General features: G+C 40.4%; 1 protein-coding gene across 6 annotated transcripts; it reads right to left on the bottom strand.

Moving 5' to 3' along the window:
• Positions 1-397: 397 nt before the first annotated feature.
• cplane1 (ciliogenesis and planar polarity effector 1) lies at positions 398-19,356 on the bottom strand. 6 transcript variants are annotated; one of them, XM_085165110.1, is made up of 50 exons: positions 19,222-19,356; positions 18,755-18,883; positions 18,538-18,673; positions 18,327-18,446; positions 17,742-17,974; positions 17,511-17,614; positions 17,232-17,388; positions 17,028-17,131; positions 16,411-16,593; positions 16,028-16,277; positions 15,753-15,953; positions 14,857-15,644; positions 14,527-14,717; positions 14,224-14,304; positions 13,957-14,130; positions 12,765-12,929; positions 12,447-12,678; positions 12,182-12,318; positions 11,861-12,078; positions 11,610-11,774; positions 11,181-11,328; positions 10,983-11,092; positions 10,741-10,890; positions 10,532-10,643; positions 9,929-10,241; positions 8,724-9,839; positions 8,279-8,430; positions 8,100-8,173; positions 7,948-8,012; positions 7,516-7,780; positions 7,107-7,433; positions 6,325-6,954; positions 6,054-6,235; positions 5,889-5,967; positions 5,697-5,775; positions 5,225-5,359; positions 4,971-5,027; positions 4,776-4,861; positions 4,192-4,399; positions 3,828-4,093; positions 3,601-3,700; positions 3,227-3,400; positions 2,905-2,947; positions 2,654-2,785; positions 2,392-2,566; positions 2,244-2,299; positions 1,998-2,165; positions 1,295-1,434; positions 936-1,192; positions 398-717 (listed from the first exon to the last, which is right to left on the bottom strand). In XM_085165110.1, the coding sequence occupies exons 2-50, from the start codon at positions 18,833-18,835 to the stop codon at positions 571-573; spliced, it is 9,666 nt and encodes a 3,221-aa protein (XP_085021236.1). In that variant the 5' UTR covers positions 18,836-18,883; positions 19,222-19,356; the 3' UTR covers positions 398-570. The 6 variants fall into 6 exon arrangements, with proteins under 6 accessions (XP_085021236.1, XP_085021234.1, XP_085021237.1 ...); XM_085165108.1 differs by having other exon boundaries at positions 6,054-6,232; positions 12,765-12,932; XM_085165111.1 differs by having other exon boundaries at positions 3,254-3,400; positions 12,765-12,932.
• Positions 19,357-23,080: the final 3,724 nt, after the last annotated feature.

Here is a 23,080-nt window from a genome sequence, read left to right on the forward strand (position 1 = left end):
GGGCCTGGACGAAGCTGTAATTAGGAGACATGAAGGAGAATGTCCGGCCATTATTCATAGCCTGAAGCTCATGCTCACTTGGGTTATGCTGGACAGTGATCCGAAACACATAGCAAGTCCAGCTCAAACAAAAAATGTCTGGACTCAAATCAGACTGAGATGCTTCAGCTTAAACAGGCCGTTCAAAAACCCTTCAAAGTGGTTGAATTAGAGAGGATCGCAGACATGAACATAACATTATAAATGGAAGTTGAGCAAAGGAGAGAAGAACAGCCTCAAAATATTTATTATTAAGGAAGTGAAGTATGTACAAAAAAGTACAAATGTAGAAAGTTTTACACATACACAAAAATGACACAACCCTATTACGCTACAAAACTGATGACATCATATGTAATTTATTGTTTTATTATTATTATTATTATTTATCATTTTCATCACAGTTTAAAACACTTTGGATTTACAGTATATGCAATAGGTACATACAAATGCAGCACATTTCATTTTTCCAGCAATATTTTAAGCTATTTAAGTGTCTACATGGCACCATTTTTGCTTTCCTGGAGACACTCAGACTTCCTCTCCAGCCGCCATCCTCTCAATAGCTTCCCAATCTATTTTGCTCAGGTTGCTGCTTCCACTCTCAGAGAGATTATCCAGCCAGTCCATCTCTGATCTGGAAGCATCACCATGCTCATCCAAAAGCCCTGCCAAAGCCTGAGAAAATATTCAAATAAAAATACATTTTAACACAAAACCACATCATCTGTTTTCCCTTTAGTTACACAGAAACATTAAAATTGCTGTTTGGTTTACTTAAACTAATTAGCAATTACAGTTTTTAATTCAAGCACTGAGTGATCATAAGAGTGACTCAGAGTTGATTTTCCATCAACAGCATCTGGAAAATAGGTGGCAAAAAGTGAGGTTCTTACTATGTTAGACTGCAACTCCTCCTGCAGCCTATCGAACCCTGATCGCTCCATCTCTTCTCGCTTCTCCGGCCTTGTCTGCTCCCTCAGGATCCCTCTTCTTACTGCAGTTCCTTCTGAAGAACTTCTGTTCACTTCCGTCTTTCTCTGGTACCAATCATGCTGTTCCTTACTGTGGCTTGCTGCAGGAAGTTTACTTGGGCTCTTGAGCATACCACGTTTAGTCACCTGAGACAAGCGGTCCTTTGGTAAAAAGGTCACTGAAACAAATAAATAAAAATGAATCACACAACCTAAACATTTTTCTTTTTTACAGTTTAAGCATCCATTTACTTTAATACCAATATATTTCATTACAGTACCTGGTCGGTGTAGTCCCAGTCTCCTGTGGTAATCGTCAGAAGGCCGTACCTGCACTTCAGCAAACTGTGGGCGAAGGCTGGCTGGGGTTTGTTCTGACTGGGGTTTCAGACTTCTTTTATTATTGATATCACTGTAGACTCTAGGACAGAGAAATTAACTCCATTACTATATAAAGCCTCAATTCTTTTTTTGTTTATTTTTTAATACACCGTCTCTGTAGGTACACGTCTTGGATACTCTGCAAAAGTTCTGAATTCATTCTGTAACTAGAAAAAAGGCCACGAAATGTAACTGTGCGCTCATCTTTTAATAAATGTCAAAACAACTAGAATAACAGCTCTCACTGATAATTAAATTATTATTTACTGATGAGGATGAATATACGACAGAGGTAGTCGACAGCCCTGACCTCAACATCCTGGCACAAAGACACAGAAGCAAATGAGAGAACAACCTTGGTGCACTTCTATAGATGAACTGTTAATGCACTCGTATGATGATGATAAATTCATGGCATCATAACAGAAGCAGCCTTATTGTACTTGGGCCTTGGACCTTCAGAAAATAAAGTCCAAGGGTTCACATAGTTTTCCTTGTCACTGTATATAATCTTTAAAAAAAAGTTTACAAGGAACGTGTTCAACATTCTTATTATTCTTTAATGAGTCTGGTTCCCGGTCGAATTACTGTCACAGATGATACCTGTGAGTGCTGCCTGAGGGAGGAGCAAAGGAAGAGTGTGTGGCGGAGGCCACCTGAGGTCCTTCAGGCCTTGACGAGCTTAATGTGGATGCAGGAGAGGCAAGAAAGTCACTGACCAAAGAAAAAGCCTCATGGGTCCTCTTGTTGTACTGCTCAAGAAGCAGGGCCCTAATAAATCAAGAGAAATAGGTTTGCACAGGCAGACGCATTTCTTTAAGACAACGATTAAGTAAATAAAATACATACTTTTCTTTCTTCTCTCTGCTTCTCGAACTGGTCGTTCTATTTTTGGTTGCTGAATACTGAAGAGAGCAAAAAAGTAACAAAGTGAATGGGATATTTCAAATACACAGCATGTGATAGACACCCTAATGAAAAGGCGACTGAATCTCACCACTGCCGCTGAAGAAGAGAAAGGTTTGTGCTCCCTCTCTCTCAGGGTCTCTCTGTGTTTTTGATAAGCAGCCAGTCTTTCCCTCTGTCTTCTTCTCATCCACATCCTCAGCTCTCTTCTCTCATCCTCTGCATGATTCTGCGACATGGAGCTACTCTGCAGTTGGTCCTGCCTGCTGTGGGACATATTTAACAGCTCAGAGAAAAATCACACTTGTTTAAGTCACCATTTGAGCAGCACTCATTTTTAGTAGTCACTATACCTGCTACGGTGTGGAGTCTGTGAGGTGGACAAATCCAAGTCAGTCTGAGATAAATAGCCCTCTCTTATCAACTCGTCTAAGATTTCTGCTGTATCGGATAGCTCAGTCTGACCCAGATTCTCATCTGCTGATCTAGACATTGACAGGTAGAGGGCAGAATATTTTAATATTCAAGAGAAATGGGGGAAAAGGCAAGCAAATCAACAGCAGAAATGATAAGTTATAAGATCAGTATACCAACTTCAACTTACACATGAGATATCCTGAATGTTTCATTTAACTGAGCTTCCATTCCTGTAGATAAAACATACAAGAATTATGACTTAAATAACCACGTATGCTAGTACAGCATGTCCTCCATCTATAAAGACAGATTCACAATCAGGTCAAATGGTACAGTAGTCCTCTATTAGAGAAAAATAAACATTATTATACCCAAGTTCAGCTAATTTTGGTGAGACAGAAACATAGAAACAAACAACAAGAGTGACCGCTAGTAAGTGTTATTATAAATCAGCCTGCTGTTAAATATATTTGTTGTCATTAGTTTCTTTTGATTAATTGCGCGATTACTTGGTGGGCTGTTTAGGTGGGACAGACCAGCTCTGTGACCGTGAGGAGAAGTGGAATAATGAAAAGAAGTTGTTCTTTCAGGACTGGAATCAAACACAAACTCCTCTTCTTGATTTTCACCATCTTCTTGGGATTCACTCAGTTCAGGTAAAATGTCCACATCAGGTGCCCATGCTGTTAGACAATATATAACTGATATCAGCATTTGAACAGAATTAAAACAATTATTTAAGAAACAATGACACACAATGTAATATCTTATATTTGAAATATATTACAAAAATAACGCTTTCATTATATACTGTAACTCATTTTTTGAGATGAACTAATAATGCAGATGATTTCACTACAGATGAATACATTTTAGGACGCACCTTTCTTAGGGACAGTGAGTCTGACAGTTTTCTTTACTGCTGTGGTCGTCTTCACATAAGGGACCTTCCCTGGCTTGAGCTTTTCAATAGTGTTAACCAGCTACACGAAGACACAACAGAATAACCAAGAAATTACCTATAACATAAGCATGTCAGCTGTAGAATTTAATTTGTAAACTTGGGTGACATTAAAAATACAAGTAGTATAAGTACAAAACATTTTCTACCATCCCGGAGTTTGAGAAGTCCTTCTCCAAATGATCTGCAATGTTCTGTAGAGCAGCCAACTTGGAATCCAGCTCTGAGAGGCAAGAGGAGAACCTGACTATAGGAGTTGAAGAGGAGACCCTGGGTGGTTCAGAGCTCTGGGTCTTTATAGCCTGAAGGATCTCAGAGTCAGACAAATCAACTGTCTCGCTGTTTAGTGGAGTGTTTCTCTCGGAAACCCTGCTGGGTTCAATGTGGCTGACTGAAGGGGACTCCTCGGGAATATCTAAAATATACAAAGATATTTGGAAGAATAGCAGTGGTGTGCTTTAACAGCGGCACGACAATTTTCAGTAGACGGAACTCTATAAAATGTATAAAGACCTGGTTGTGTCGTGGGTTTCAGGAGATTCTCTGGAATTGTGAATGCCGGTTGCGGAACGGCACCGACATCATCACCCCTGATAACAGAGGTTGCAAGAACATGAAGCTGAGCAGATGTAGGTGAAGAAGGGTGGATGAATGGAAGATCCTGACGGTGCCTCCTTTCCTCTATATCTAAGACACTTATGAACTGGCGGCTGCCCACATCCTGAAAAAACAAACAAACAAACAAACAAAAAGATACTTTAAGCAACCTCCTGATGAAATATAATAAAAAGGGGTAAAAGTGTGCATAAATCATATGAACTTAATACATTATAGTGACTGCATGAAAAGACCTGCATACTTTTATTTACTGATTATATGACAGGCATTAAAGGAGCATCTATGCTGAATATATTCAGTGCATCCAGGTAATAACAGACCCTTTTTCCACAGCAGCTATTTTTACATGAAACAGCAGGTTAAAAAATATACTGTTGTATTCAAATATAGCTGTACAATCCAAAAGCACAATTTACTGTAGCTAAAAATTGTAATGCTCCTTTATTTGGTGAATCCAGCATGTATTCCAAGGATCTTACCAAAACTTTGTCTTCCTCCTGTCTTGGCTCCTTGATGTTCTGAATAGTGACTTCACTGCACACGCGGAAATCCCCAGAATTTTGTGCTAGGTGGAGAACACAAACATACACACCCACAGATATTCTCAGTTGTATCATATAATAAATAAATAATCAGACCGTTATCACTGACCCTGCAAATTCAAAGAGACTTACATTTAGGGCTGCCAGCCTGGACAGATACAGCTTTATCCACAAGCTTGGGAGTATAACCTGAAAGAAGAAGAAGAAATGCTAAGATTTTTAGTGATAATTCAAGTTTTTCTTTAACTGTTTATGCTAATTATTTCTTATGAATAAAAACAGTCAGGCTGTTAAAGAAATTTCATTCAACTACAAATAAATGTAAGCTGTGTAGTAACTTTACAACCATGTAAAACCATTGCATCAACACTTTAACTTTAACTCACTTGGATCTGTGTTGGTGGAAGCATCATGGCACTCTGGGGGCCGTTTACATGTGGAAGCAAAGGCATGGAGCTCAGCTGAAGTGGACATAACTCTGTCCAATAATCTCTGACCAGTCAGTGAAGAGTCAAAAGATTCTAGGAGTTAAAAAGAAGCAGATCAATAGAACTGCAAATGGGACATAATATATGATATTGTCTCATCAAGAATGTCCTTATCTCCTTGTTCTTATTTCTGAGGAAATTTTTAAAGAGTCTGAATAATTATTGCTAGTTCAGAAGAGATTTTTAAAACAGTATTACTTCTCCGCGATTTCAAAAAGAAAGCATACATTTTGTGGCTCCTGGCATCTACAGAGGTGCTTTAATACTCTGAAACTGGAAACTCAACAGTGCCAAAACCTACTAACATACAGTAAGCATGCAATGTGTGTTTATCGCTGTAAATATCAAGTGTTGTGCATTTAAGACCAACCAGGAAGAATGGGAATATCCTGTTCAGGGATAATCTCTTTGGCAGCTGCAGGCTCTTCACTCACAGGAAGTTCAGCTGGCTAAATATATAAACATACGTAAAAACATAATAATGAAGCAAACATATGATTAGTGTATTGTAACTTAATATCTATTAAGCACAAAAAACTTTTTGGAATTAATATTGTTCTACCTCATGTGTAGGAATGATGGAGTCATTTGGTCTGAATGTGACCTCAGTTTTTCTCGCCTTCCCCTCTCTCCTCTTCAGCCTAGAAATGACACAAAATGATATATAAGTAAAATAGTGACCAAAAAAGGGGGGAAACCACTTAATATAAAACTATTATGTGTTTGCCTCTTGCTGGAGATAGAGGTGGAAGAAGTGGGGTCTCTTCTAGTTGTTTCAGCAGATGGGTCTACTCTAAGTAACTGCAGCCGAGCCTCTTCAGCATTCGGGTTTCTCTTCACTAAGTTAGTCAAATCTTCCATGGAAAAGAGACGAGTTACATGGGTTGAAGCAGTGGCCAAGGGTAACTTCTATGGGACAGGCATCCATCAATAAGCTATAACACAAGATACAGTGGTACCAAATGTGAAAATCAGGACGTTTGTGAAGCACTGCTTACCATTTTTGGTTCAGATTTAATATGCAGAAGCTTGATCGCAGGTGCTTCTCTAATTGGAGCTGCAATCAAAGGAGGATGTCTGGGAGAAGAAGGCAATCTGGGGAGGGTGATGTTGCTTTGAGAAACAGACTGTACGTGCAGAAGGCGAAGGCCCTGCAGTGCTGCAGGTGTGTGAGCTGGAAAAGCGGGAAGGAGTAGGGAGAACTCTTGACCTCTGGACTGCTCCGATGGCCAAATCTGATTTTGAGAGTTTCTGGGAGTAGGATTGTGTGGAGGATTAAAATTCAGCTGTCTTATTGGAACTGAAGACCCGTCTGCTTTCTTTAAGGTGGTTTGGTCACTGTGCTTAAACTTTTTCTGATCAAATTTTGAGGTTGCAGGATTTAAAGTGTGCAATGCTTGGGGGTTTTGGGCCGGATAACACTGCGGGGCATTCTGCTGGGGTAACTTCAGGCCCAAAACCTGTGGAACAGAGTCATTTTGGTTGCTACCATTACAAGGCTGCAACACAGGAGTGCTGTGAACAGTGTCTGTAGTGGTGAGAAGGCCCTCGGAGGAGGGGATTAACTTCCTGCTCTCAAACAGCTGAACGTCTGCCGAGTCCGCCTGGACGGACAGTGGCTGCATTTCCTGAAGAAACAAGGACTTATTTCAAACTTGGTTTCACTGTGTTGCAAGCATTATTCACACAGAAAAGCAATATGTTAAAATTTTTCTAAAATTAATGAATTTCTCTGTTTTTAGGATAAATAAATATATTGGTTTATCTTATCTTATCTTACCTGAAAATTTACACTGGTTGTACTAGACAGCAGAGCTTTTGTCTGTGTCTGTTGATTGGCAGGCTGGTCTGGAGGTCTGCATGTATGGGTGTGAATGAACTGGGTATTCTTGGATCCTGAATATACCTGTACTGGATGTGGCACAGAGACGGTAGCTTGATTGGGTAAGGCACTTGGTTCAGGAACGAACCTGGTAGTGGAAGATGATGGCACATTAGGGTCTGAGGAGTTCATGTCTGGGTGGGTCAAAGAAGTACTCTGCTGGGCAAGTTGTAGGTTAGCAAATGTAACTCCTAAAACCTCTCTCAGGCTCATGTAGTTGATATGCTGCAATGAAAGGACAAATATGCTCAGTTCAGTGTTAATCTTTTGAATCCAATCCTTCCCTTTTGGTTGGTCCCATTTTTACCTGAACCAGCCTGAATAAATCTTCACCCAGACGTTCTCTCATTGGTGGAATGTGGGTGGTTGACGGCTGATTGGAGTTTGGAGAATATGCAGTGGCTCCACTAGCTGTGGAGCTTTGTGGATGAAAGTTTGAAGGAGCTACAGATGGTTTTGGGGGTGGCATGCCAGCTGAATCAGAAGTTTCTGCCTGGACTGTAGCCTCAGACTGTATAATGGAAGGAGCAGGAGGCTCTGGGTGTGGAGGTTCTTGTATGCTTCCAGCATGACTGTACAGGAAATTTCACCAATAATTTTGCATGCTTAGATTTGCAGAGATACAAATAAATTTTAGAAATGTCTGAGAAACATGCATTACTGAACAAATTAAATGTTCTCCTCTGAGAAAACAGTGTCACCATTATATATAGGTATAGGTATAAGTATAATAACTTACACAGAGGTGGAACTGGACACATTGTCAGTTTTTTCTGAGCAGTCTATGTCTGCAAGCTTTAAACTCTGAAAACAAAAAAACAACAATCATATTGTCTTTGACAGTCACGATGATAGAGATGAATACTGGGAATTTTAACAGAGAATACTAACCATGTCGGGTGTGCAGCTTTTTCCACTGGAACCAGAAGACAACACATCCAAGCCCTCACTGTCACTGTGCTTGACTAGAAATATAATATAAATCCATTAGTATTTTCTCTTTAAAAAACAAACTAACAAAAAACTGTGTTATGGCAGCCTTCATGTTGCAGTATAACATAGCTTCATACAGTCTTTTTCAGGTGTAACATCTAAGTCATCGAGAGATGGCTGTATTGGACTTGACGGTCTGTGTGGCACATCAAAAGTCAGCTGATTCTGGACAGCAGGGAGAGGACTCTGGTGACTCTTCAGCTCTTCTGGTTCATCTATATGAGAACCACTGCAAGGAAGAAAATAAGAACGACTCACTGGAGAGGCAGCTAAATGGCACAGAGGACCAACAGAACAGCAACATGTAGGAAAAAGTAAGACAGGAGGCACTAACTAAACACAACCCAGTTTTATAAACTGATCAAGACTTATCTATCAAAGACTAGATTTCATTTGGCCACCTATAATCCAAAATAACTGGCAAGTACACACTGGCTCGATAAAGACATCCTCTGAATGTGTGTCAGTCCAGTTTGTTTAATATAGAAATTTATGACTGTAAATAAAATATTGGGCACTCACATGGATAGTTCTCCTTGCTGTAGATTGTGATCTAGACCAGTGAGAGGAGTGTTAGCTGATCCGGGGTAGCCTGTGTCAACACTGCTCTCTCTTTCTAGCTTACTTTCCACCTCAGACTGCAGCACAGGGGCTACTGTCCGTTCCATTTCTGGGACTCGGAAGTGGGCGCTAAAGCAGTCCATCCCAAGTTGAGCGGTGTACCTGCGCTCCAGCAAACTGAGGGAAGTAAGGATGGCAGGTGCTGAGGCTTTGACACGAATCACTACACCTTCATCTGCTGTTCGTCCAACTTTTCCTGCTTTATCTTTCTTTACTCTACCATGATGCCCCATTAGCGCCTTTTTGTCAGCCCAGCGAACCATCCACTCCAGCAGCCTGCCCAATTCTGGAAACTTAGATTCCAATCGAGTATCCAAGCCCTGCTGCAATTCAGTTACAGCTTCCACAGACACTGAAGGACTAAATATGTTATCTGATGGCTGTGCAGTGGTTAAGGCACTTTGAATAGGCCTACTTTCACTACCAGAGAGCCCTCCCATCACTCTTTGGTCTAAAGGCACACTGCTTTGCTGTCGGAGGCCAAACAAACCTTTTTGCCGCCCTATTCTCAGTCCAGGATGAGAACTGGCAGAAGGGTTAGACCTGGTTATGGGGGTTTCATTCCAGACAGAGGAAGTTTGCAGTTCAGGTGTTGTGCCACGTTTTACAGGTCTGTAGCAATAACCAGCTCTGAATACAGGTGGATCATGGCCTGGGTGTTTTCTTGCTGGATTGAGCCCATCTCTTTGACGACGATGTATGGTGGTGAGCACGTCAAAGGTGAGAGAATGCAACTCCTTCTTCCTCAGCTCAGAGCAGTAGCCCTTAAACAAAGGTAGTTCACTGCTCAAGTCCCCACCATCGGTACTATCCTTCTCTAGCACGTAGCTGAGGAAGAGCTCCAGGAAACTCAAGTACTCCTCATCCTCCAGCTCAAACTCCCAGGTCCCAACCACTGGTGGGGAGGGCTCCTTTATTTTCTTGGCACTGCCTTGGTTACTCTCCTCTTGAATTACACTTTCAATCTTAACAGCAGTCTTCTTTTCATTTTCTCTTTCTTTCTCCTTTCTTTTGACTCTGAAACAATCACATAACGCAAAATAAGATACAAATAAGACACACAACACCACAGAATAATGGCAGTGATAGTATTTCACACTGCCTACCCAGTCATAGCTCTAGAATACTGTTCAGGAGAGACTGCCCCAGATGTATCATCTGTTGTGTCTCCATCAATTCGCATTGATGGGAACCCACAGTCAGTTATGGTGCTGGTACTCAGACTTGTACCCAATGACAGCTGCCCTAACATGGCCATCCCATGTTCCTGATCATCCTCCTCTTCATCCTCTTTCTCCCACAGATTGAGCACAGGGGGAGCCAAGTGCCTTTCTAGTCGTGCCAGATGTTTCCTTCTTTGCCTGTGTTTGTCTTGAATGAGAATCACCATGAGTTCGTTGCCTTCTTCTTTTTTCCCATCTAGGAATCAGATATTACACAGAGAATCAGCATCCAGTTATCACGTGTTTTCAACAGAAATCAAAGCTCAAACACTACTATTATGACTTGTTTTAAAGACCATAATAAATTATTATACGGGCATCACATCTGGCCTTTTAAAATATAAGATGAAGGCTTTCACTGCCTTCTATGCATTTAAAATGTTAAAAGAAGGATTAAAGCCAAAAGCTATTAATTTCTTTAAGTGTTGCACAGCACTTCAAAGCAACTTGCAAGTTGCTTTGAAGTGCAAAAAGTGGGGTCTGTACCAAGCACATTGCACTGCCTCAGCCTCTCCAACAGCGAGTTATACTTTTCTCTCAAAGGGACTCTGACAGACTCTTTCTCCTCTGGGAAGGCTTTTACAAGAGTGTCTGCAACCTAAGAAAAAAGAAGACAAACCAAAGAATGAAAAATGTAGTCACTAGAGTGTCTTTCATCATAAGATACCATGTATAATTAGACAAGGGATTGTCACCAGAGACACAGGAGGTAGTTCAGACATGAGGCTGAGAAGTATGTCTTGAAGAATTTCATCAGCACTAAGGAAGCGTGAGAAAGGCAGAAGTCGACAGGCCCAAAGGAGAGCATCAACACAGGCAGAATTCACTTCAGAATCTCCAGAAAACTGAGGAGCATAAATATACAAGAGCATTTAGAAGGCATCAGTGGCTAAAGAATAGAGAATAAATTGCACATTCACACTCAAAAAAAGTGTACCTTTTCATCTGTAACATGCTCTCTGGCAGCCTGATACCTCCTGCAACATATTGAGAGCTGGTCTCTGACATGAAGCATCCAGCATAGAGCACACAGCTCCCTGAAAACAACTTCATAGCAGAAATATGGTTAATACATATCACCTGAAACTAGATCATCACCAATTATATCCACAATTTACAGTAAGCAGCATCTTACTAATAGTCTGAATGATGTCAGAGTCCAGGTGACCATCATTATTCGGCCCCCTTCTGAAAAAACCACTACGAGTGATGAACTTCATCAATCCCTCTGAGAAAGCCTTTTCCTCCTCAGCAGCAGATCCATAAGAATACTTCTTCTTGATCTGATTAAAGATAGAAAAATGTTTACCACCACCTATTCCACAGGACATGATCGACCACATTATTTTGTCCATATGCATAACGAACCAATGAAGATCTATTAAAAAAAGAAAAGGGTAGGCAGTGAGACAAAAAGCATTTTCACGTGTCTTTTAGAACACACTCGTAATACAAAATTGTAAACAAGAAAAAAAAAATTTTAATTATCTAAATCATTCATTCAAACTAGAATATCCCACTTCTTTTAGCAGCATTTTAAGCCCTTCCTTAAGCAAAGAAATACCTTGTGTAGCAGGTGTCTGGCACGGCGCAGAGAGCTGATGTACCACTGAGCAGCAGGACGGCAACACCGGCCAGATCTTAGGAGCAACACTAATCTTTGAAGATCCATAGAGACTTTGTGTCGACATGTGATTTCTGCAAACTGCCCCTCTGTCCCTATTTGATCCTAACCATAAGACACACGCACAACATTTAGCAGACAATTATCCTGTGAATGTACCATATGTAAACACTGATCTTCTATTAATGCACCTGTGTGTTGGGAGAAGGCTGTGGACAGTAGAGAGGTGGGGAGGGAAGATACAGTCCACTGGGCACCAAGGTAGGTAGGGAAGAACACAGGTCTTTGGCTTTGTCCAGCAAGGTAGACAAGGGTGAAGATAAAACATTCAGTCCTGCAATGACTGAAGCTTTCAGAATCTCCTGTATGGAGATCTGTAACAAGTCCCAGTCTTCTCCTTCCAAAGGATCTTAAAAAAACAACCACGCAAAGACAAAACAATAGCACACACAGCGAGGTTAAAAGGTTTCATGTGCACTGGGATCACCTCATAGAAGTCAGGTCTCACTAACCTGATAAGCTCTTGTCAGCATCTTTATCAATGCAATCTTGGGAGGCAGTCTTGTTCCCCAGAAAAGACTCCAACTCCGCCTGAAAAATGCTTTCTGGTTCTAAAACTGCTGGCAGGTGGAGCTCTCTCCTCCTGAGCCTGTCATAAAACATGTCACAGGGAAAAATAAAAATACACAAATATTGAAGTCCATCCATCTGCTTATGCAGCTTAATATATGATATTCTAAAAACATCAGCCTGCTTGTTATACATTTTCAAACTGACCGAGTGAAGTCAAAATGGTTGGTGCAGTAACTGGTGTACGCCAGGCTCAGAGACACTGCTGTTTTCCAGTCCCCCAGATGATAAGCTAACCAAACAGACTCAGGAAGTAGACCCCCTATCAGGAGCAGGTCCTGAGCATAGTCCACTGTCCATACTTCTGAAAGATGCTGCTGTCGAACTGCACGAGCCACCTCCTCTTGGCACAACGACACCACACGCTCAACACTAGGGGCTGAGGAAAGACATATTACATGATACAATACATGTTATGAATAAATCATAATAAATTTTTAACTGATGAGTAAGTTGTCAACACACCATGAGGTAGATGTAGTGGAGGCAGAACTACGACATTGTGAGGGGGCAGGATGAAGAGCGGCTGGTTGGTGAAGTAAGAGGCCATGAATCTCCCCAGTGTCTGAACCACCGCAAAGGCAGCGTCATTGTGAAGGTCCATCGGGAGCCATGGGCAAGGAAGAGAATCTACTGCAGGGTGTGAAGGCAGAGATAATAAATAACATCTTCTATTTACAGTGATTTGGTTACTTGATCTCTGCATATAACCAGTAAATTAGAATTATGGTTTGTCTAAACTATATGTCAGATAGTCAGATGAAGTCAGTTTTCCCACTATTATCTGACATTAATACTCCCCTCAGAATTGTATGAAAATGAAGTTTTCATGACACTTCATGTGTACAGTAACACTATCAATGTCTTTATAGAGAAACAGTCTGAAAATGTGTTCAATTTTCCTGTCTTGCCACCCGTCTACTTCTCCAGCTGGCAGCTGGTTTTCATATAGAACTCATATAAACACATTTGATTTCCACTGTGGTCAAATTGTGCTTTTTAAAGTTATTCTGAGAGACTGTAACCTACTGCCTATCTATGAGACATAAAGGCAGACAGTAAACTCTGCTTTAAAGCAGCTTTTAAAGCCTGGTCTTGTAGACAGAGAGATGTATGTGAATGTCGAATCAAAGTATTTCATGCTAATGACTCTTTTTATGTGCACCCTGCATGCTTTAAAGCATGAGGTAATATAAAATGATGTACTGCATGCAGCAGAATATGGTCACAGAACAATCTGCAGTAACTGTGTGAAAGATCACATCAAGAACAAAAAAGTACACTACTGCCCTAAAACTTTGTTAAATGTAATAAGACCTGCTATCACATATAGTTACTGCCTTGTTTTTCCTCATTTTCCTTTGGTCTGTTTATCAAATAATGTCTGTTCTGGGTCATCTGTTGTTTAAAACCATCTGTTGTAATTGCTTGCATTACAACAGTTTAGCAGCATATTTTGCGACCTTTCCTCTGTTCTGTTCTTGGATTTTCTAATCTGATCTAGTGAACTGATTTTTTGCCTCCAAATAGCACATTTCCATTGTTAAATAATGAACACTATCCCTGTTAAAAAAAGACAAGCCTAACTGCAAAGGATTTATTAGTAAGTTTCCAACAATGGCTTTAATTACTTAACATCTTGATTCTGGAAACTTACTCAAAGATGAGGTTTTGGAGGTCACGCTGTCCTTCTCCTGTCGAGCCCTGTACAGTATCAGCTGAGACATGTGGTCCCCCAGCTGCTGGGCTTCTTTTAGTTGGTACTGTGATAGCAGACTATACAGGAGAGCCAGACAAATCCGTGTCTGCTGAAAGACACTACGATCATGACCTAACAAGAGAGGCATATAATGACTATTTTAAACTGACTGTGACTATGCAGTTTGGTGCCCTAATGTAAGACCTGGAATATACTTGTTCTTACTTTTGTCACTCTCTTGACAAATCTGTAACCGCCACACATCGGCACTTTCCGGGTATAAGCCACACAGGAAAAGATGTTCACCTAGTGCAACAAAGGACAAACTTTTAGTTAAACAACACCCACACAAGATGCACTATTTCTGTGTGCTTATTTTGTCTTTTAATACATAAAGCGTAACTGTTATATTTGGTAATATTTGGTTAAAAAATAACTTTTTGTTTCTTTTTGGGTTTTTTCACTTTCTGTATCTGGCATCAGAGTTACGTTTGAAAAAATACTGTAGTTATCCATCCTGCTCCATACCTGGATAACTCAGCAGTGCGGGGCCCTCTTCTAGTCTTTCTCCAATACCCTGCAGTGCTGTCTGAATCTGGGACATGATGACAGACAAATGCTGATCTTCCTCGTCCCAGCCATCATAGCCTTTAAATCTTTTTAGTTCTTCTTTATACTGCTGGGTGACCCTGTACACCAGCTGCCACACTCCCAACAATCTGCCCCAAACATAAAACAATAAAATCAAATTCTGTAAGACTTTGATAAAGCCTTATATTCAGTGGACAACATGAAATTTAGTGGCTAAAGCTAAGCTTTGCTTATAATTACTGATGTAGAGAAAAGGCCTGTTCCAACCTGCTGGACGGTCGCTGAGGAGCAGGTTGAGCTTGAGGTACAAAAATTGATTTCTCCTCTTTCTCATCCTGTAACTGAGGCACATGATATATATCTGAAGACGAGAGCTGCGGTGGATGTGAAGAAGATTGCTTCTCAATAGAGGGCCAGTCAGATTCTTGCTGCAAGCAGTAAGTGTGGTCAAGAGAATCAGAGATAAGCTGCAATATAAGCATGACTCTGGATAGACTTTCAGATGATACCAGGCATTGGCTCATGTGTTTGGAGTCAGGATGAGGGTTTAGAATAAGGCATATTATCTGTTTCGTAAACTCCACCATCAGCCCTAAGCAGTTGGGCCCATCTGAGTGAACAGTATCCCAGGAAAGGAAAGAAAAAAGGGTCTTGATGAGCTGTGAGAGCCAAGTAAATGGCGAGGTATTCATTCTTCCTGTATGGATGACAGAGTTGGGTACCAAATGGAGTAAAGCAGCAAATCGAACCACAAAGTGGAGGGTGCGCCTCAGCAGAGGAGCTCTGAATTCCACTGCATTTCCAAGAGAGATGCCAAAGGCCCACGCAGTCAACAGTCTACTCTGGATCTTCCCAAGTTTACGGTGAAGAAGAGTCTCCCTCTCCATTTCAACAGAGTCAGTTTCATAATCTTGGCCAGTAACAAATGAGGTGTCAGCGTGTGTCTCTAGGGCATGGATCGTGTCAAACATTGATGCAAACTCCAAACAACCACCATCCTCCACATGAGAACCGGCAGGAGGTCCATCTAGATCAGAGTCATCTTCAAAGACAGCCTAGGAAGCCACACACACAAACAGCAGATTAAAACAGTCAGGACACATTATAAATTAGTGTTACCCAGACTAAAACAAGAAATTGCTCTCTAATAATATGTGACTGACTTGTATGTTTTCAAGAAGCTCCTTTGTGCCACCCAGTGTCTGCTGGTCCAGCAGAAATTGAGGCAAAGTGGATCCTTTTGTGGCTGCTGAAATGAAAGAGCCTGTGGTCTTGGGTCGAAATGTACTAGTGGGACTGAATACATCCAGGCTGAGGTCCAGATTCAAGCAGGATACCGAGTCCAACCATGCCTTTACATGACTCTAGAAATAACAAATATAAGTAAATTGTAATGCTTAGAGTACTAATAATTTTCTAAAAGTCCTGGGCTAATTACCTGTGATTCATCCAGCATTCGGCTGGTCTTCTCAAGATCTTTTCTTGTGTCCTTCAGAAGTGTTTTTAGTAACAGGGCAGGAGAAGGCCTGTCTAACACCCTCATCACTGTGGCCATGTAACCATCAGACACAATGAGATACAACAGTCGTGGATGCCAGGTCACAGAATACCGCTGTCTCATCACATCCCGCACAGACAAACTGGAGCTGGACAAAGAGGCTTCCCCATTCCTTGTAGACATGGGTGGACTTCATAGAGAAACATAATATCAGCACAGAAATTACAACAAAATAAAGAAAGGGAACATATGCTCAAACCAATCAACAACTTCTCAAATGGAGTAGTAAGTGACAAGCACGACAGCCTTTAAATAAAGTATACCGGTAAGTGACGAGAGGGTGCAGGGGTAGGAAGTGTGCAGGTCCAAAGTCGACATTGCAACCAGAGCTTGTTAAAGTGAGCAGACCCCCAAGGCGAGCCAGCATAAGAAGAGAGCCTCGCTTCAAAACACATGCGAAGAAAAGGCCTCCAGGGGACCAGCTGACACTGCCCACCCAATAGGACCTGAAAGAGAAGAAATGCAATTAGTTTCAGCTCATTTTTACATATATAGCACCAAATCATCCCTAACAAGTGACTTTACATATTATGGTGAAGGCTACATAATGTTATAAATAAACTCCCGTTTCATAAACACTTAGAGATGACAAATAATGCAACAGAGATCCCAAAATACTTTCAACCACAGAGAGCCTTGTGTGATACATCACACCATTTAGTAGTAGTGGAAGTCTTGATTGCACTTCTTGGCAATTTTGACACATTTGTACATATATAGTTGATTTCTCTTCCTGGGATGCTGGGAAGGGATCGTGCAATGCTGTTTATTTCTTGTAAATACCGCACAATCCAGTAATGAGTCTTAAATAGAAGTTTTCTCGCAAATTTAACTGGATGACTGTCGCACAGTGCAAATAATTTTACTTGTACACACTGACCTTATGTATTTGGAGGGGATCTCCATTTTCTTACTTCCACATCCTCCGAGGCCACTTGATATCGAGACAAAATTCTGCATGCTCACAAAGAGGACCTGTGTAGCCTAAATTCCAACAGGCAACACACGTTTTGACTTATGTTTCTACTGATCAATGGACCTAAAAAAATGTAGATGTGAAAAAAGAAAGAAGCTACATGCTCACCTTAGGTTTCCTCTGGTTCAGAACAATGGCTAACAGTCGGCCGTCTGGTGAGAAGGCTGGCACCAAAGCCCCTCTGGACTTGACTGGTTGGCACGGTGGAGTGAGACGAGACATGGGATATGTCTTAGTGGCCCACTGTATCCTGTATCCCACAGAACTAAAAGGAAAAAAATAGTCCTTTTAGTTCTATATGTTTAGTATTTAAATTTACTATTTTAAATGTTTCGAATTATATTTACTCAAGGAGAGTCTTACTGTTACAGCAATATGTTCACTCACCCTGATTTCACGTGACCTTCTTTCCATTTAATCTTAAGGCAAGTGATAACAAGCTTCTTCCCAGATGTGAAAACAAAGGCAGATAAGCAGCTATCACCCATAACCTTAGGTAATTTGGATGACAAAAAAACATATAAGATCTTGAGACAATAAGAAATGATGAGAAGGTCTTTAAAATGCTTTTGTTGATTTAAATATGGCACAAATATGGATTCTGTTTAGAAACCAGACCTCTGTCTTGACAAAAATTGTGTGCTGGGATGCTTCTTTGTCTTGGGAAGAAGGCAGGATGGTGTCTTCTAGGGACTTTATCAGAGCCCAGTGTCCTTTGACTGGACCATCTCGCAATCCTGTCAAATCCTTCACGTCTATACATTCCCACAGGAAAACTTGCCCAGTTATGGCCACCAATAGCACACGTGTCCCATCAAAGGAAACCTGGAGGGACAGCCTTGTGGAATTCCCTGTGAAAATATCGGATCGGATAATTTTGTTACAGATGTTCACTACATATATGTGTGTGTGTGTGTGTGTGTGTGTGTGTGTGTGATCTATACAAATAGAATAATTAGTTAGAATAAGTTAGGTGCCTAGAACAGTTAGGATAAGTAAAACTAAGATATTCATACAGTGCAATGATAAATTAAAAGGAAATATTCCAAAGTTAAAGCAATACTTTGTTCAGTATAGACAAGATATTTAAAGTGATGCATATAAAGGTCCCACAACTGATTTATTCAATTTATTGAAAACTTTCAAATACTACACAAGTCCAACTATTTTGCCTCTAGATGTCTTTATAAAATACACACATACCCTGAAAAGAAGTAATTATCTGAACTATTTCTGGGACTCCTGTAGCAGTCTTCAGCAAATCTTTATCCCGGTTCCACAGAAACACTTCTCCAGAGACCAAAAGACCACAAAGCCACATACCTGGAACAAAAGCCAAGAACAAGATAAATTTCTTAGCCAATAATCAGAGCTAAATACATTATTTTGCTTCGAGTTGACATACTAAGCTCACCGTTTTGCGATGAAGCCATTGTCACAACATTGTTGAGCAAAGGGTAGAGTTTAGGAGTTCTCTTCTTGGTACGACCAGACACCATGTTAATTTCACTGATCCTCTTGTCATCCAACAGAAACACAGATTCCTTCTCCTGAAGAGCCATGACACCTGCTTGTAATCATATTTTGTATGTCTATAGAAATGTATTTTCGTAAAAGTGAATTCCCCTCACCTGCCCGAGCCAGCAGAAGCGCGGCCATGGTTTCTTCCGTTTGATGCTGGATGACAGAACAACTTCCAACTTCAGCTCCATATTTGAAAGACAGCATCAGTGCTTCCTTGTGACTGTGCATTCAGGAAACTGTAACGGCAACACAGTGTATTTTTCCAGACGTAGTCGTAAATCTCCCTGTGATACGATAAATAACGTGCTCACTGCAAATGTATTCATTATATTAAATAAACGTTGCTTAAAACCAATAGCAACAACAACAAAGACGGGGGGGGGGGGGGGGGGGACTTTACTGTAGGTAACGGTATGATTAACATGAAAAAAATAGCGTTAGCAGCCTAGCTGGTTCTGTTTAGTGCGCAGAGACGAAGTCCCTAAAAAGCCTAACCTGAATATTTAAAGTACATTGGCTATATTCACTGGTTATCTTCAGACTAAGCGATGCTGAGAATTTTATTATAACTTACCTATTTGGAATTTATACCGTATATAATCACGAAATATTTCGAAACTCCCTCCGCTTCAGTAGCCAGAATTGCTTCCCATGATCCTCCGGGAGGAAGCTTCAGCGCGTTGCCGTAGGAACGTGACGGCAGCAGTGGCAGACGCTCTCCGCTCCCTCCATGTTTTTAACTCTGTGCGTCCCAAATCCTCACAGCTGTTATTTTGCTCGTGAAAGATAAACAGCTTCATGTCACCCCTGGAAGCTGAACATATTGTAAATTTCCTCTCTTCCATTCGTCATGACGTTTATATGACTTTCTGGCTCGTGGTCATGCCAAATGTTGTATTTTTTTAATACTAAAACACTGCAGCCTGAACATTGGAGGGACAATTTGTTACCGTTCTGTCGTGCGGAATAATGCTTAAAAAACAAACAAACAAAAGGGGTTAACTTCTAAAGTTATTACAGCGAAGTCAAGCTAAACTAAAAAGAGTAAAAATGCGTCTTAATTAGCTGACATAAAACAAGACCAGACCATCTCTTAACCTTGCCTAATTTCTCTTCAAACTGCTCAACCTAAGCTGTCCATCTGATATACTCGGTCTAGGCTCTTTACCTTACAATAATAAAATTGAATTGAATTGAAATGAATTGAAGAATATTACAAATGAATTAATAAAGTGAAATGGCAAAATTGACTCTGGCCGATACTGAAATTAAACCATGTACAAAACCTGAAAATATGGAAAAATACAAAATTAGAATAAATCTACGTCCTGCTTGACATTTGAAATGTCATACTTGCAATATCAAAACTGAAAACAAAAGAATGTTTTTTTTTCTTTTGTTTCCTTGCTTTTTGGTTGTGTTTGTGCATATTAGGTGACGGGGGAAAGGACTAATGGGCACTAGGGATGGGTACGAGAGCAATAAACAAGGCCGGTTGTAAATTGGTTTGGCATAAAATTTAAGGAATGGACTTTTTATATTGACAGTGCCATATTAAAATGCTCCACACCCAATTCAGTGAGAACTAACACTAACAGTACTGATAATAATTGCACTTTTTCTTTAAACATCAGTGCATTGCTCCAAATGCACAATGAGTGTTATATGCAGGATACAAAAAACAAAAAACAGAACAGGGCTGTAAAAGCATTCTAATGCCAGCAGATGGCGACCTGCTGCAATAAGAATGAATTCTTCTGAGCACAGAAAAGCATTTTTGAGTTAACATGAGGAGCTTGACCCGAGTCAACGTGAGCACTGTGGCAAATAAACAGAAGCATAAAAGGCCTTTTGTACTTTGTCCCTTCGCTGCTGCAGATATCTTCGACAAGGTCAATTTTCTCTCAGGAACAACAACCCATCTGAATGTTTATGTGCGGTAAGTGATCATCTTCACTATTAACGTGCTTTGGGTTGTGCAAGCCCTTAAGCAATAAGTATCTTATTGGCTTGTTACAGAGAGTTATTAGGTTTGCCCCGCGGCCCCTGCTGGTATTTAATTACCCTTGCACTCTCTCCTTTTCATCACGACGTGGATGATGGCTGCCATTGCCAGTAGGTGAAAGAGGAGACTTCACCAGACCTTAATTAGTTCATTTGCCTCTGCCTGCCAGGCACAGATGGAGCTCTTTATTACTGTCACTGCCAGGCTCATTCTGCTATGATGAGGAGTGTCTTAAGAGGAAGAGCTTGACATCCTAAAATGACACGATGACATGGCCAAAACAGAATCGGTACGAGTTCAACAAACTAACCAAAAGCAGTTCTATTTTAGCCAGTTCATCATGGAGCAAGCCTACCATATTATAGTCTCATCTCTATGAGATCACAGTGTAAAGATAAAATCTAACCACCTATAAGGTTTCACTTTAGTCTTTCTGTTTATTCTTCAATAAGACCTTTTTGTTTGGGGTGTGCTTGCAGTTTCATGCCTTTAATAATTTTATGTCTGTTTATTTAATCAGGTAAAAATCTCACCGAGACTGAAACGCTTTATTTAAAGTGAGAAAGCAGCAGAGATTTTAATAAATATAACTAAATAAACAAATACAACTGGCACACATGACAGCTATATTTGTTAATGTTATAAGAAAGTGAACAAAACAACAAAAGCATACATTATAACATAACTGTTTTCCTACTTTAAAATGGGCATAAACTCCCTCAGACAAACCACTTCTCCTTCCGTAGAAAAAGGGGCAACATATTTAAAAACTTTTTTTCCTTATTCTGATTCTGTGGTATATAAAAAACAACCAATGGGAAAGTATGTGGACATACAGGGATGAGTGTACAGAGAACAGTGATATACATGATTGATGCTATCCAGCCTCTTTAGTTTAGATACTGTGATTTCAGCAGATGTCTGTATGGTTACAAACATTAGAATACTGTACATAGATACATATTTGTATATTTGTGTCCCAAGTAGTTCTTAACATCACCATTATCTTGGAGCCAACACATAAAAATACAACATCAGCATACAACCCTCTATGGGGTTAATGTCACACTTCCCCATTGCCTATACAGAAACCAGTCAATTTCATGGGTCAGACTGGGTGATCTGGATTAAATCAAAAGAAAAGAAATTATTCTAACTACAATGACAGCGATAATTTTAGCAGTAAATAGAAAAGGATAAATGAAGGTAGAACAAAACAAAACTAAATTTCCATCAGGAACAATTAGGGTTTTTAAAAAAAAGATATTAAAGGGGAGTCTGTGTAATTAAATTCATATTAATTCATCTTTAGTCCTGACATGAGTCATTATTCAGTGAAACGGTTCATAATGCATCCAGTCTTAGGATAACTCAAGAATATTCTGGTACGATAGATTTAAGTGATCATCCACAATATTAATAATGTGCAGATCTCTTCTGTATCTTGACTCTGACCAGTCTGGGCATTGACACAGGATCTCTGTGGGTGTCTTTCACCAGGAGCTAATTTTACCAAAATAGACTTTGACTATGGTACAAATAAACCAAAATAGTCATGTGTCTAAATTAATCCATTGCGCTGACTTTCTCGAGCAAGACTGTGGTACACTGTTTTTCTTGCACAGACTTACTTCAGAGAAGAAATCTAGCATCTAACCACTCAGCTATGTTTACTGCGGCAGGAAATGTTTGTCTTTTGGAAGAATTCAACAGTTTAAAGGTCCTTTTAGATGCTGCCTTATTTCCCAGCAGGTCACCCCTGCGGATGGATCCACGTATTTGATTTGACACCGGTTTTAACCCGGTATCTGTGTTTGGGACTGGCACAAGGAGTCCACCAGCTTATAACACCCTCCTGGATGAATTCAGCAGTAGACAGTAGTAAACAAAGAGTGTAACCATGAAAAGGATAAGAACAAGTAATGACAGCAACAGTAAACAGTGCAGGAAACTTCCTGTTACATAAAATCTCAGCGCAGTGCAAACCTGTAGCAAAGCTTTGACACTGTGGTTTGCTAATGGAGGTGGGCAGACTACTTCTGTCATTTACTTAGTGAGCTCAAGGATAGCTTTAGTGAGCAAACAACAACACCTGACAATAAAATGTACTTTTCAAAACTACTGTACTTTTTCACTGAGTTACCACTGTCTCTGAAACATCTTTCTCTTCTTGCTCTTGCCGGGAGTCACATATTTTAACTCTCATTTTCTGCTTTTAGGTTTTGGAGTCACATCAGACATCAGTCTTAGGCTTGAGTTAGGTAAGGGTTGGGAAGGGTGTGTGGGGGTGGTGGGGTGGGGGTTCTACCCCTCTCACTAGCTTAGGTCCTTCTCATGAATACTTGATTGAGTTGGGATCTGTTGGAGTTTGGCGGCTGGATAAATTCTTTGAGCCATTAGTAAACGTTTTGTGGTGCTCTGTCTTACT

This window comes from Neolamprologus multifasciatus, chromosome 7 (assembly GCF_963576455.1).
Source record: "Neolamprologus multifasciatus chromosome 7, fNeoMul1.2, whole genome shotgun sequence".
NCBI lineage: Eukaryota > Metazoa > Chordata > Actinopteri > Cichliformes > Cichlidae > Neolamprologus > Neolamprologus multifasciatus.